The sequence below is a fragment of the Tetrahymena thermophila genome, assembly GCF_000189635.1.
Source record: "Tetrahymena thermophila SB210 genomic scaffold scf_8254470, whole genome shotgun sequence".
In the NCBI taxonomy this organism is placed as follows: Eukaryota; Ciliophora; class Oligohymenophorea; order Hymenostomatida; family Tetrahymenidae; genus Tetrahymena; species Tetrahymena thermophila.
Window position 1 is genome coordinate 1,114 of NW_002476246.1, and position 13,195 is coordinate 14,308.

A 13,195-nucleotide genomic window follows, 5' to 3' on the forward strand; every position below is an offset into this window, starting at 1 on the left:
AAAGTTTAACAATCAATTTAATGATTTTGTTCATTTAAAAATTTTGAGAAGAAAAGGAGGGTTTTGTTTAAATATATTTTTTATTAATTAATATAAAATAAAATAAACATTCAAATATTTTCATAAAAAATATTCATTTCATTAACAAAATTAGAACATTAAAAATCGTAACCTTTAAAAGCATTCATATTTTATTATTTATCAACTTTATGATTATTTATTTTTAAATTTAAATGTTAATTAGACTAATCTTTTAAATTATAAAAAAAATATCTATCATTATTTATTGAATGCCCTAAGTATAATTATGGAGAACATAATTTTCATTGGTGATAATCAGTATCAGCTTAGTTTTCAAGCAGATTTCTCTTCAATTCAATTGATAGATGTAAAATACTTATAAAATTATTCATTCTTAAATTTTTTTAAAATATAAAAGGAAAAGTACAGTATTTATCTAATCAAATAAAATATGTGTAAAGTTTAGTTATCAGATGGTAAATTTAGTATAATTAGCACTATTCAAAATGTTTATGAAAACATTTCTGACGTTATTGAATTTTATGAGGTTAATTTATTTTTTAAAATTATTATGAAATTTAATTTATTTTCATCCATCAATAACTTATTTATTTTCATCCATCAATAACTTATTTATTTTCATCCATCAATAACTTATTTATTTATTTTTTAATTAAATTGAAAAGTTGAATATTTATTTATTAAAACATAGATATCAGTTATATTTGTCTAAGTTATTAATTCAGATTAATTTCAATTTTATAATGCTTAGAATTTTAATTAGATTTAAATTGTTGGTGATTCGTTTGCATCCTTAACAAAAAATCATACATATTTCTAATATCTAGTAAATTTTTTAAATGCGGCTTATTAAATATATTTATTTTAAAATCTAAAATAAGAATTTTCTTTGGGTTTACAACTCCTATTACGAACTAAAATATAATCCTCAATAATGCAAAATATAAGTCAAAGCTACCATAGGAAGTATAGTTGATATCAACTTCAAATTCTTCAATGATTTTAGGTTTTATAAAGTAATTTAGTTTCTTTTTTTAAGCAAAAACTAAGATTGTATATAAATATTAATGCAAAGGTATTTACCTATTTTGTTAGAGACATATCATCAAGCTTAACGTATTTAAATTCTGTTTAAATAATGTATAACATGATTCCAGGTTGCTCTCAGTCTGGTTAGCTATTAAGCTGCTCTTCTTGTTAACCTTATTACTATTTAAAAAATGGGTAATGTGTACCTTCTTCTTCAGACCATTATTTTGTACAGTAATAAAAAAAACAATTTAATTTTTTAATAAAACTAATTATAGATTGAGCTTGGAGTATTTCAAATTTTTCTTTTTTTAAAAAACTTTACCTTTTCATTCAAAAATGAATAAATTATGTATTTCATTAAAGTTAAAAATTAAAAGACCAATTCAATTTATTTTTATTTTTGTAAAAGAGGATAAAACTGTTAAAAATGCGATTAAACATGCTTGACTTGTAAGGATGCATCTCCCTCTAGTTGTTTAACATGTATTCCTGGTAGATATTTACTGCAGCAAGATAACACATGTATCACTTGTGATTAAAATAGTGGATTTTTAATAAATGGTAGAAATTGCACTTGTTAAGATGGATATAGTTATCAAAATTCTAGTTGCTAAAAATTATACTTGGTCTATAAATCAGGATTCTCTACGGCTTTAATACAATAAATTTAATAATAAGTTAATATTTCAAGTAGGTCTTTATAAGCTACAACTACATTTTTAAGCTTTCTTTAAAATATCCTGTCTTAATCTAGCTTTGGGATAGCTATAAACGGTTTAACTTGTATGAAACTGAGCTATTTGATTCTATTAAATACTATTCTTCCAAATTAAATTTATGCTCCTTTGAATGAAATAAAAAGTAATCAAACAAAATTTTTAAATTTCATTAAATTAATTTTATTTATTTAAAAACTAATTTTTTTATGGTAAAATTTAAATAGACTAATGTCCTCTAAAATAGTACAAATTTTTAAATGTGTTTGAGCCAGCAATTAATTAAAATTAAACTTAGTTTTAGAATTAGAGATATTCTCAATAAGATATCTCCTTCAACATAATCTATACTTCGGGATAAGCTATTACTTTATCGTTTATTTGCCTTTTTACTTTAGCATTATTTTATTTTTTAATAGAAAAATGCTAAATTTAAAAGGTTTAATCTGCTTCTAAAATAATTTATGATAAATTAATATCAAGCTTTGCTTTTCAATTTTTGTAATTGGGTGGTTTATTTTTGGTTATAGGAATAAATTAATAAATAAAATAATTTTTCTTATAATTTGACAGCAATAGCATTGGGTTGCAAGTCACTTACGTAATTCTTTTTGTTAGCTTTGTCTTCTTAGTGTTTTAATAATAATATATATGCATTAATCGAGAAAAATTTCATTAGAATCTGATAAATTTTAATGAAATAACTAGAAAAAAAATCTAAAATGACACTATATCTGAATCAAGGCCCTGTAGAAATTTTATGATAATATACTTGATTTACGAATCTGTTTTTGTGCCTGCCTGTTTTATAACTTTCAGCGAATCTTGGATATCTGCAAGTATAGTTTCAATAATAATTTAATCAGCTTATTTTTGTATATTTATTTACTTGAAGCCCTTTCATTCTAAGTTGACTAATTTTTATTTTATTATTGATTCACTGTTATGGCTTTCTTTATTTGTTTAATATCTGATACTAAACATTGTAATTTCTAATTTTGATATCAATGAAAAAGCTTAATTTTTAGATAACCTAAGTTATTCATTTATAATCACATTTTAATTAATACTTTTTGAGCTTACTATTTACATGATTTTAAATCTAATTTCAGAGTTTTACTAATTCATAATTAAAAAGAAAAATAAAAACTAAGATTAACTTATGAGCGAAGATAAGTTACTAGGTAAAATCAGTAAAATAGAAATATCAGAATAAGTATTAGATTAAAATTTGTCCAAAATTTAATAATTAAGTTTGCAAAATTTTAATTACATAGGAATAACAAACTCTAAAAAATGAAATTAATAAAGTTCAGAATAATAAACTTTTGTATGAATGAATATTTATCTGTTTTATAAATAAATTTAAATTAAATATTTCTTTCTTGATATATAATTAAAATAAATATATAAATATAAGATAATAGATATTTTAAAAAATTTAAAATCATTTTTACTAAATATAAATATGAAATTAAGCAGACTGAATTTTTTTTTATAATAAAATATTTTATAAATTTTTAAATTAAAGTTAATGTAATTAATTACAATATTTTTTTCAATATTTACCCATCCCTACATAATTCCAATAAAATTTAAATAGAAATATTAAGATTTAATAATTAATTTTGCACTATTTTTATCCAAATAAATTTCTAAGAAAAGTAAATTTACTTTTTAAATTTTACAATTTATTAAACTTTCATAGATTTTTAATCAATATTTCTAAAGAAAAATAAAATAAATGAATTAAGAAAAAAAATATTTCCACAATTTAGAAGAAGTAATTTTTTATTTTTGTATGAGCATTATTTAAATTTATTTTTATTAACAAAAAAGTTTTTAAACTCTTCACTTTAATCTCATTAGGCTCTCTTTATAACTCTGTTCTATATTTATTCAATTTATTAATGTTTTTTTATATTTAATTTTCAAGTTATTTAGAATATATTTTTCTCAAAGAAATTCTCATTAATAATCAAAAATTAATTTTGATTTATTGAAATATTTTTTAATTATTTTCAGTTCGACCCATAATCTTTATTATTAATTATATATTTATTTAATATAATTTGATCATTTTTCTTCACTTTTTCCTTTTAACTAACTCATTAATTGAATATATTTTTTAAAATATTTTAAATGTAGAAAATAATTTAGTGATGAAAATGCATCAGGCTTAGGTTCTGGTTTATCAAATTGCACTAATCTATCTAATTTGACACTTGATCTAAGGTAAAAGCAGTTTATTTATTTGTTTTGTTTGGATTGTTATATTTTTAATTTAAAAAATTAATTTAAAACAATTTGTACTTTTTTAAAAAAATTTATTTATTTATTAATAATTAATTTAATTTATTTTTATCTTTCTATTTAATTGTTTTTGTGTTTTTTTTCTTTCTCTGCTAATTTAACCCATTTTTACATTTTTAACTTTGAATTTAACTATTTCATATTTTTTCTTCAACATTTAAAAAGTTAGAATAAAATTAATGTTATTGGCGCATCAGGCTTAGGCTTTGCTTTAGCAAATTGCACTAATCTCCAAAATTTAACACTTAATCTTCAGTAAAAATAGTTTATTTGTTTTAGATTGTGATAAAAAAAAATGAATTTAAAACAAACAATATTGCTTTTTTAATTAATTTATTAGCTTTTTATTTTATTGATTTTTTTTTTTTCGATATTTGGAAAGTGGCAATTAAATTGGTGCAATTGGTACATTAGGTTTATGTTCTGCTTTAGCAAATTCCACTAATCTATCAAATTTGACACTCGATCTTAGGTAAAAACAGTTTATTTGTTTTGGATTTTAATATTTTTTAATGTAAATATAAATTTAAGACAAAAATTTTTTTAATTTATTTATTTATTAGCTTTTTATTTTTATTCTAATTATGTTTTTTCTTCTTCTTTCTTTGTAAATTTATATCATTAAAAAAAAATTTTTTTTGATTATTAATTAATTTGTTTCTTATTTATTATTTCATATTTTTCTTAATTTTTTCTTACTAACTAACTTTTGAATTATTTTTTTTTCTTCAATATTTAAAAAGTTAGAATAAAATTGCCGATGAAGGAGCATCGGGCTTAGGATGTACTTTAGTAAATTGCATTAATCTCTCAAATTTGACACTTTTACTCTCGTAAAAAGAGCTTATTTATTTTGGATTGTTGTGATGTTTTTGAGTATGAAAAAGAATTTAAAACAACTACCTCTTTTATTTATTTTTTTATATACTAGCTATTATTTGGTTTATTTTTATTTTTTTTTATGTTTATATTTTTTTACTTTCTTTGTTTATTTAACTCATATTTAATTCATCTTTTTTTATTTCATATTTTACTTCATTTTATCCTTCTAACTAACTAAATTACTAATTAATTAATTTTAACTTTTTCATCAATATTTAAAAAGGTGGAATGAAATTAGTGCAATTGGTGCATCAAGTTTAGGTTCTGCTTTAGCAAATTCCACTAATATCTCAAATTTGACACTTGAACTTCAGTAAAAATAGCTTATTTGTTCTTTGATTTTGATATTTTTTAATATAGAAATTAATTTAAAACAACATAGCTAACTCTTTTTATTTATTTATTTATTAGCTTTTTTACTTGATTTATTTTAATTTTTAATTCTGGTGTTTATTTCTTCTATCTTTGTTAATTTAACACCATTTTTCATTTAAAATATTTCTTTTATTATCAATTTATTATATTATTATTTCAGATTTTTTTCATTCTTACTAATTTTTTATTTTTTCTAATATCTAAAAAGGAACAATATAATAGGTCCAATTGGTGCTTCAGGCTTAGGTTCTAGTTTAGCAAATTACACTAATTTAACAAATTTGGCACTTGATCTTTAGTAAAAACAGTTTATTTGTTTTAAATAGTGCTATTTTTAAAATAAAAATGAATTTAAAACAATACAGCTGACTTTTTTAATTTATTTTTTTTATTTATTTAGATTTTATTTTTGATTCTTTGTTAATATAACTTATTTTTTCATTTGAAACTTTTATATTATTATTAATGAATTTGTTTCTTATTGTTTGATATTTTTTCATTACTTTATCCTTCCTTCTAACTATTTAGTTTATAATACTTCTTTTTTAATTATTTAAAAAGTAGAAATTAAATTGGTGACGAAGGTGCATCAGGTTTAGGTTCTGGTTTAGCAAATTGCACTAATCTCTCAAATTTGACACTTAAACTTGAGTAAAAACAATTTTATATTTGTATTGATAAAGATTTTTAAAAAAATAAATTTAAAACAAAATAACTCTTTTAATTAATTTACTAATATTTTATTTAATCTATTTTTCTTTTTGATTTTTATCCTGCTTCTGTTTTTTTTTTTGTTAATTTAACTCATACTTACATTTTCAACTTTTGCTTTTTAAATTATTTTCTTATTTTTGCTTCATTTTTTTCCTTCTAACAAATCAATTTAATATTTTTTCTTTTATATTTAAAAAGGTGGAATGATATTAGTGCTACTGGTGCATCTGGCTTAGGTTTTGCTTTATCAAATTGCACTAATCTCTTAAATTTAACACTTGATCTTCAGTAAAAACAGCAATTTAAAAAAAAATAAATTTAAAACAATATGGCAACTCTTTTAAAATATTTATTTGCTTTTATTTGATTTAATTTTATTTTCAATATTATTATGATTGTTTTTTTTCTTATTTATTAATTTAATTGATTTTTTTTACATTTTCAACTTATGCTTTGAATAATAATTAGTACATTCCTTATTATTTCATTTTTTTTTATTTTATTTTTCTTTTAGCTAGCTAACTAATTAAGTAATTATATATTTATTCTTCATTATTTAAAAAGGGAAAATGAAATTGGCGATGAAGGTATATTAGGCTTAAGTTCTGCCTTAGGAAATTGCAAATATCTCTCAAATTTGACACTTGATCTTAGGTAAAAACAGTTTATTTGTTTGGATTATTATATATTCGAAAATAAAAATGAATAGTATAACCAATAACTCATTTTTTAATTTTCAACTTTTTTTGATTATTAATGAATTCGCTTCTTATTATTTCATTTTTTTTCTTAATAATAAATTAATATTTTTCTTCAATATTAACAAAGATGGAATAAAATTAGTGCAATTGGTACATCAAGCTTAGAATTTGGTTTAGCAAATTGCAGTAATCTCTAAAATTTGACACTTGATCTTCGGTAAAAACAGTTTATTTGTTTTGAATTATGATACTTTTTAACATAAAAATGAATTTAAAGCAATATAATTTTCTAATTTTTTTATTTTATTTATCAAATTTTTACTTTTATAATTTTATTTTTATTTATTAATTTAAATATTTTATACTATTTAATTTTTTATACATCCTAAATTATATTAAAAGTGCAAATGAAATCGATAAATCATTATTACTGAAAGTTAAAAGATAATATCTTAAATAAAAAAGATTAGTTGTCTTTGAATTTTTCTAATGATGAAAAACAAGAAGTGAAATGATAATTAAATATAAATATATATATTTGAATAATAAAATTAAATATATTTTATTATATAATATTTTGTAATAGGAAAATTTAACTTAAAATATCGATCGATATATTTATTATTTTTATATTTCGTTTTGTTTAGGTGTGAATTGATATGAAATAGATTGATTATGATTGATGTTTATTGACGAGATCATTGATGATTAAAAACGATATTATTTTATATGTAATTAATTTTATAATATGTTTTTAAAAATGATATTAATTTTAAAAATTATTTTTTAGATATGGATAATTATGATAAAAAATTATTTTTTTACTTTTTTTCCTACCCCAGAAGTACACACATTTACAACTGAATTCATACACTTTTCTGTAGCCTCAAGTACCTTATAACAAAATGATAGAAATCCCTGTCTGCTTAGCTTTCTTCTATTTGTTCATGAAAATTATCAGGAATACCTCTTAGTATGAGTTTACGCTCATCTTTGCATTCTTCTTCCATTCTTTAGCACTTTTTTCCCTTACTTAATCTCTGAAGTTACTAAAAAAAGCTTTAAATTATTTGTACCATAACCTCGTTAACTCGCAACCCGCAAATACAAAAAATTTTTCGAGTTATTGAGGTGTAAATTTTTGGTAAGAATTAATTAACAAGTAAAAAGTTGATATGGATCTGTTCTCTTACAATCTAATATATAATTAATTATATGGTAATTATTCAATTTACTATTTATTATCATCTAAAATTAAAAAATATTTTTTCTTATAATATTCATAAGAAATTTTTTCAATCAAAATTTTATTAATTTTTATTATAAAGCCTTAATGAACAGTTTTATTTTTATTATTATTACACAAAAAAATACTATGAGCTTTCTAATAAACTGAAATGTTCCTAAATATTTAAAATGTTTTAAATATTTTATATTTATTGTAATTTTTATTTACCCTTTGCTTGTGTTTAAAAAATTTTGGTTTCCTATTATTAATAAATCTAATTTATAAATTTGATATTAAGCAAGCTTCATATTTAGGATACATTTATGTAATTTAATAAGATATAAAAAAATAATAGTGATTGATTATTAAAAGTGTTAATAGTTTTAGGTAAATACTGAAGACTGATTATAGAGAAATTAATTTATTTAAGTAAATTTAGTTTTTAAATTTTATTTTATTTAAAAAACTATTTATTAATATGAAGAGTTAATATTTATAATATAAAAATAATAATAAATCAATCTATATTTTAGATTAAATTCTCCTATTACAAAGTATTATAAAATAATACATATTATTTTCTATTATTCAAATTTTTTATATTTAATCATCATTTTTTCACCTCTTTCTTGTTTTTCATCATGAGAAAATTTTAAAAACAACTAATTTTTGTTGTTTAAGGCATTATTTTTATACTTCCAACAATAATGGTTTATTGTCTCCATTTGCACTTTAAATATTAATTAGAAAAAAAAAATTTAATATAAAAATTATATTTTAAATCTAAAGAAAAAAATTTAAAAAAAGTAAATCAAATAAATAAGTTAAAAGAGTTAGTTAGTTATTAAGTTTTAAATTCATTTTTATATTAAAAAATATCACAATCCAAAACAAATAAAGTGTTTTGTTTTTACCGGAGATCAAGTGTCAAATTAGAGAGATTAGAGCAGTTTGCTAAAGCAGAGCTTAATCCTGATGTACCAATTTCATCAATGTTATTCCACCTTTTACATATTTAAGAAAATATTAATTAATAAGTTAATCATAAGAAAAAATTGAAGAAAAAAATGAAATAATAAGAAACAAATTAATTAATAATCAAAACAAAAGTTGACAACAAAATGATGAGTTAAATTTACAAAGAAAGAAAAAAGATAAGCAGAATAAAAAAGAAATAAAATATCCAAAATAAACAAACTGTTTTTTACCTAAGATCAAGTTTCAAATTTGAAAGCTATGTGCAATTTTCTAAGGCAGAACCTAAGTAAGATGCACCTTCGCCGCCAATTCCATTTTATCTTTTTAAATATTGAAGAAAAAATATATAATTAATAACTTAGTTAGATGAAAAAGTGAAGAAAAAATATGAAATAATAAGAAATAAATGTATTAGTTAATTATAAAAGGAAAAGTTGAAAATGTAAAAATGAGTTAAATTAAAAAATAAAAAAAAAGCATAAGCAGAACAATAAAGAAAAATAAAAAATCTAATAAATAAAAAAAAAGATTTAGTTGTTTATATTGTTTTTTAAATTCATTTTTATATTAAAAAATCGCTATATTTACTGAAGATCAAGACTTAAACTTGAGAGATTATTGCAATTTACTAAAGCAGAACCTAAGCCTGATACTCCAGTTGCACCAATTTCATTCCACCTTTTTAAATATTAAAGAAAAAATATAGAGTTAATATGTTTGTTTGAAAGAAAAAAATGAAGCAAAGTTATGAGATAATAAGAAATGAGTTAACTAATTATTAAAAAAAGTAAAAATTGAAAATAAAAATATCAGTTAAATTAACATAGAAAGGAAAAAAAGCAGAATCAAAATTAAAAATAAAAAATTATAAATTCAAATAAAAAATTAGTAAATAATTAAAAGAGTTGTAATGATTAAAAATTGTTTTTTAAATATCTTTATTAATACAAATAAAGTATTTTTACTGAAGATTAAGTGCCAAATTTGAGAGATTAGTGCAGTTTGCTAAAGCAGAACCTAAGCCTGATATACCAACAGCACCAATTTTATTGTAACTTTTTAAATATTGAAGAAAAAATAAAGATTTTATTGTTAGTTAGAATGAAAAAAATGAAAGAAAAAAATATGAAATAATAAGAGATTATTTAATAAATAAATAATAAAAGCAAAAATTGAAAATAAAAAAGTGAATTAAATTATTAAACAAGAAAAATAAACATAAGCTGAGTAAAAATTTAAAAGAAGAGTAAATAAAAAGCTAATAAATAAATAAAAGAGATATCACAATCCAAAACAAATAAACTGTTTTTACTCAAGTTTAAGTGTCAAATTTGATAGATTAGCGCATTTTGCTAAAGCAGAACCTAAGCCTGATGCACCTTCATCACCAATTTAACTTCTACTTTTTAAATATTTAAAAAAATAAATATTATTAGCTAGTTAATTATCTAGAAGGAAAAAATTAAAAAAAAAATATCAAATAATAAGAAATGAATTTATTAGTAATAAAAGAAAAGTTAATAATAAAAAATATATTATATTAACAAATAAATAAAAAAACTCCATTATAAAAATAAAAATAAATCAAATAAATAAATAAATAAGCTAAAAGATTGAGTTTAATTGTTTTGAATTTATTATTATTTTAAAAAATAAATTTCACTATCAAAACCAAATAAACTGTTATTACTAAAGATCAAGTGTCAAATTTGATAATTTAGTGGAATTTGCTAAAGCAATTCCTAAACCTTATGCACCAATTGCACCTATCACATTGTTCCTTTTTAGATATTAATGAAAAAATATATAAAATTAATTAATTATTTAGAAGGAAAAAATAAAGAAAAAATATGAAATAATAAGAAATAAATTAATAAAAATAGCAAAAATTAGAAATTAAAAAATGAGATAAATTAACAAAGAAGAAAAAAAAACAAACTGGATAAAAAGAAAAATAAATCAATTAAAAAGCTAATAAATAAATAAATAAATTAAAAAAGTTAGTTTGCTATATTGCTTTAAATTCATTTTTATATAAAAAAATATAACAATCCAAAACAAAACAAATAAACTGTTTTTACTGAAGATCAAGTGTCAAGTTTGAGAGATTAATGCAATTTGATAAAGTAGAACCTAAACCAGATACCCCAATTGCTCCAATTTCATTCCACCTTTTTAAATATTAATGAAAAAAGATATCATTTATTAGTGTAAAAAAATTATTTTTTTCTAAAAATTTAATTTAATAATAGAATGACAGACAGACGGTATATGTTTTAAATTCATTTTAATATTAAAAAATCTCAAAATCCAAGCAAAAAAAATGTTTTTACTAGAGTGAAAGTGCCAAATTTGAGAGATTAATGCAATTTGCTAAAGCAGAACCTAAGTTTGGAGCACCTTCATCGCCAATTTTATTCTCACTTTTTAAATATAAAAGAAAAAAATAAATTATTTGTTTGTTTGTTACTTAGAAGGAAAAAATGAAGAAAAAATATGAAATAATAAGAAATTAATTAATTTATAATAAAATCAATTGTTAAAAATGAAAAAAATGAATTTAAATAACAAGAAAACAAAAAAAATAGTAGAATATAGAATAAAAATAAATTAAATAAAAGTTAATAAATAAATCAAAGAGTTAGTTATTATTTTTAAAATTCATTTATATATAAAAAAGTATTAAAATTGAAAACAAATAAACTGCTTATACCTAAGATCAAGTGTCAAATTTGATAGATTAGTGGAATTTGCTAAAGCAGAACCTAAACCTGATACACCTATTGCGCCAAGTTCATTGCTACTTTTTAAATATTGAAGAAAAAAAATATAATTATTATTTATTTAGAAAGAAAAATTGAAGAAAAAATGAAATTAATTAATTATAAACAATTAAAGCAAAAGTAAGTTGAAAAAGAAAAAATGACTAAATTTAAAAAAAAAAAAAATTGGATAAAAATAAAAACTATTAAAAAGATTAAAATAATTATATTGATTTAAATTAATTATTATATTAAAAAATATTAAAATTCAAAACAAATAAACTCTTTTTACCTAAGATCAAGTTTCAAATTTGATAGTTTAGTAGATTTTGCTAAAGCAGAGCATAAGTGTTATGCACCGTTTGCACCAATTTAATTGCCACTATTTAAATACGAAAAAAAATAAAATAAAATAAGAAGTTAATAAATAATTGAGTTATATTGTTTTAAATTCACTTTTTTTAAATATCATAATTAAAAGCAAATGAACTGATTTTACTGAAGATTAAGCCTCAAATGTGAGAGATTAGAGCAATTTGCTAAAGCAGAACCTAAGCTTGATGCCCCAACAGCACTAATTTTGTTTTAACTATATAAATATTGAAGAAAAAATATAGTTAATTTGAAGGAAAAAATGAAGATTAGATCCAAAGTTGGAAATATAAAAGTGAGTTAAATTAACAAAGAAAGAAAGAAAAGGATAAAGAGAATAAAATAGAAATAAAAATAAATTAATTTAAAGAGGATTTAAATTAATTTTAAAATTAAAAAATATCAAAATTAAAAACAAATAAAATATTTTTACTGAAGATCAAGTGTCAAATTTGAGAGATTAGTGCAATTTACTAAACCAGAACATAAGATTAATATATCTTCATCACCCATTTAAATTCTACTTTAAAATATTTAAAAAATTATAATAATTAATTATTTAGTTAGTTAGTTAGAAGGAAAAAATGAAGAAAAAATTAAAATAATTATTAATCAAAATTAATGGTGGAACTTGAAAAATAAATATAAAGAAACATAAAAAATAATAACTAACATAAATAAATTAAATAAAAATACCACAGAGTAATAAAGAGAGCCTAATGAGATTAAAGCGATGAGTTTAAAAACTTTTTTTTTAATAAAAATAAATTTAAAGAATGTTCATAAAAAAATAAATAATTACTTGTTCTAAATTGTGAAAATATTTTATCTCTTAATTCATTTATTTTTTTCAAAAATATTCAATAGTAATTTATGGAAATTTAATTAGTTGTAAATATAGTAAAAAGTTAATTTACTTTTACTTGAAATTTATTTGGATAAAAGAAGAAACAAATTATTATTATTATCAAATATGAATTTATAAATTTTTTTTTAGGAAGAGATATCAGAAAAAACTTAGTCCAACATTAATTATTAAATCTTAATATTTCTATTTAAAGCGTATACTTAAAAATATAG

At 19.4% G+C, this 13,195-nt stretch overlaps 3 protein-coding genes across 3 annotated transcripts; 2 read left to right on the forward strand and 1 right to left on the reverse strand. All coding sequences in view use genetic code 6, as the record gives it.

Moving 5' to 3' along the window:
* Positions 1–307: 307 nt before the first annotated feature.
* Positions 308–1,521, forward strand: TTHERM_00631780 (hypothetical protein; the record flags this gene model as incomplete). The annotated part of the gene is made up of 7 exons (XM_001022804.2): positions 308–388; positions 440–568; positions 734–754; positions 806–868; positions 924–1,058; positions 1,118–1,305; positions 1,452–1,521. The coding sequence occupies 7 exons, from the start codon at positions 308–310 to the stop codon at positions 1,519–1,521; spliced, it is 687 nt and encodes a 228-aa protein (XP_001022804.2).
* A 1,950-nt stretch (positions 1,522–3,471) lies between these two features.
* Positions 3,472–5,773, forward strand: TTHERM_000630736 (transmembrane protein, putative; the record flags this gene model as incomplete). Its single annotated transcript, XM_012799380.1, has 7 exons — positions 3,472–3,573; positions 3,630–3,676; positions 3,939–4,025; positions 4,269–4,358; positions 4,486–4,523; positions 5,247–5,298; positions 5,569–5,773. Exons 1-7 carry the CDS (start codon positions 3,535–3,537, stop codon positions 5,771–5,773), a joined length of 558 nt encoding a protein of 185 aa, XP_012654834.1. The 5' UTR covers positions 3,472–3,534.
* A 2,718-nt stretch (positions 5,774–8,491) lies between these two features.
* On the reverse strand, positions 8,492–13,048 carry TTHERM_000630737 (cyclic nucleotide-binding domain protein, putative). The gene is made up of 15 exons (XM_012799381.1): positions 12,918–13,048; positions 12,812–12,861; positions 12,549–12,638; positions 12,243–12,332; positions 12,036–12,125; positions 11,695–11,784; positions 11,315–11,404; positions 11,063–11,152; positions 10,672–10,761; positions 10,294–10,383; positions 9,947–10,036; positions 9,570–9,659; positions 9,212–9,301; positions 8,918–9,007; positions 8,492–8,733 (listed from the first exon to the last, which is right to left on the reverse strand). Exons 1-15 carry the CDS (start codon positions 12,954–12,956, stop codon positions 8,643–8,645), a joined length of 1,260 nt encoding a protein of 419 aa, XP_012654835.1. The 5' UTR covers positions 12,957–13,048; the 3' UTR covers positions 8,492–8,642.
* Positions 13,049–13,195: the final 147 nt, after the last annotated feature.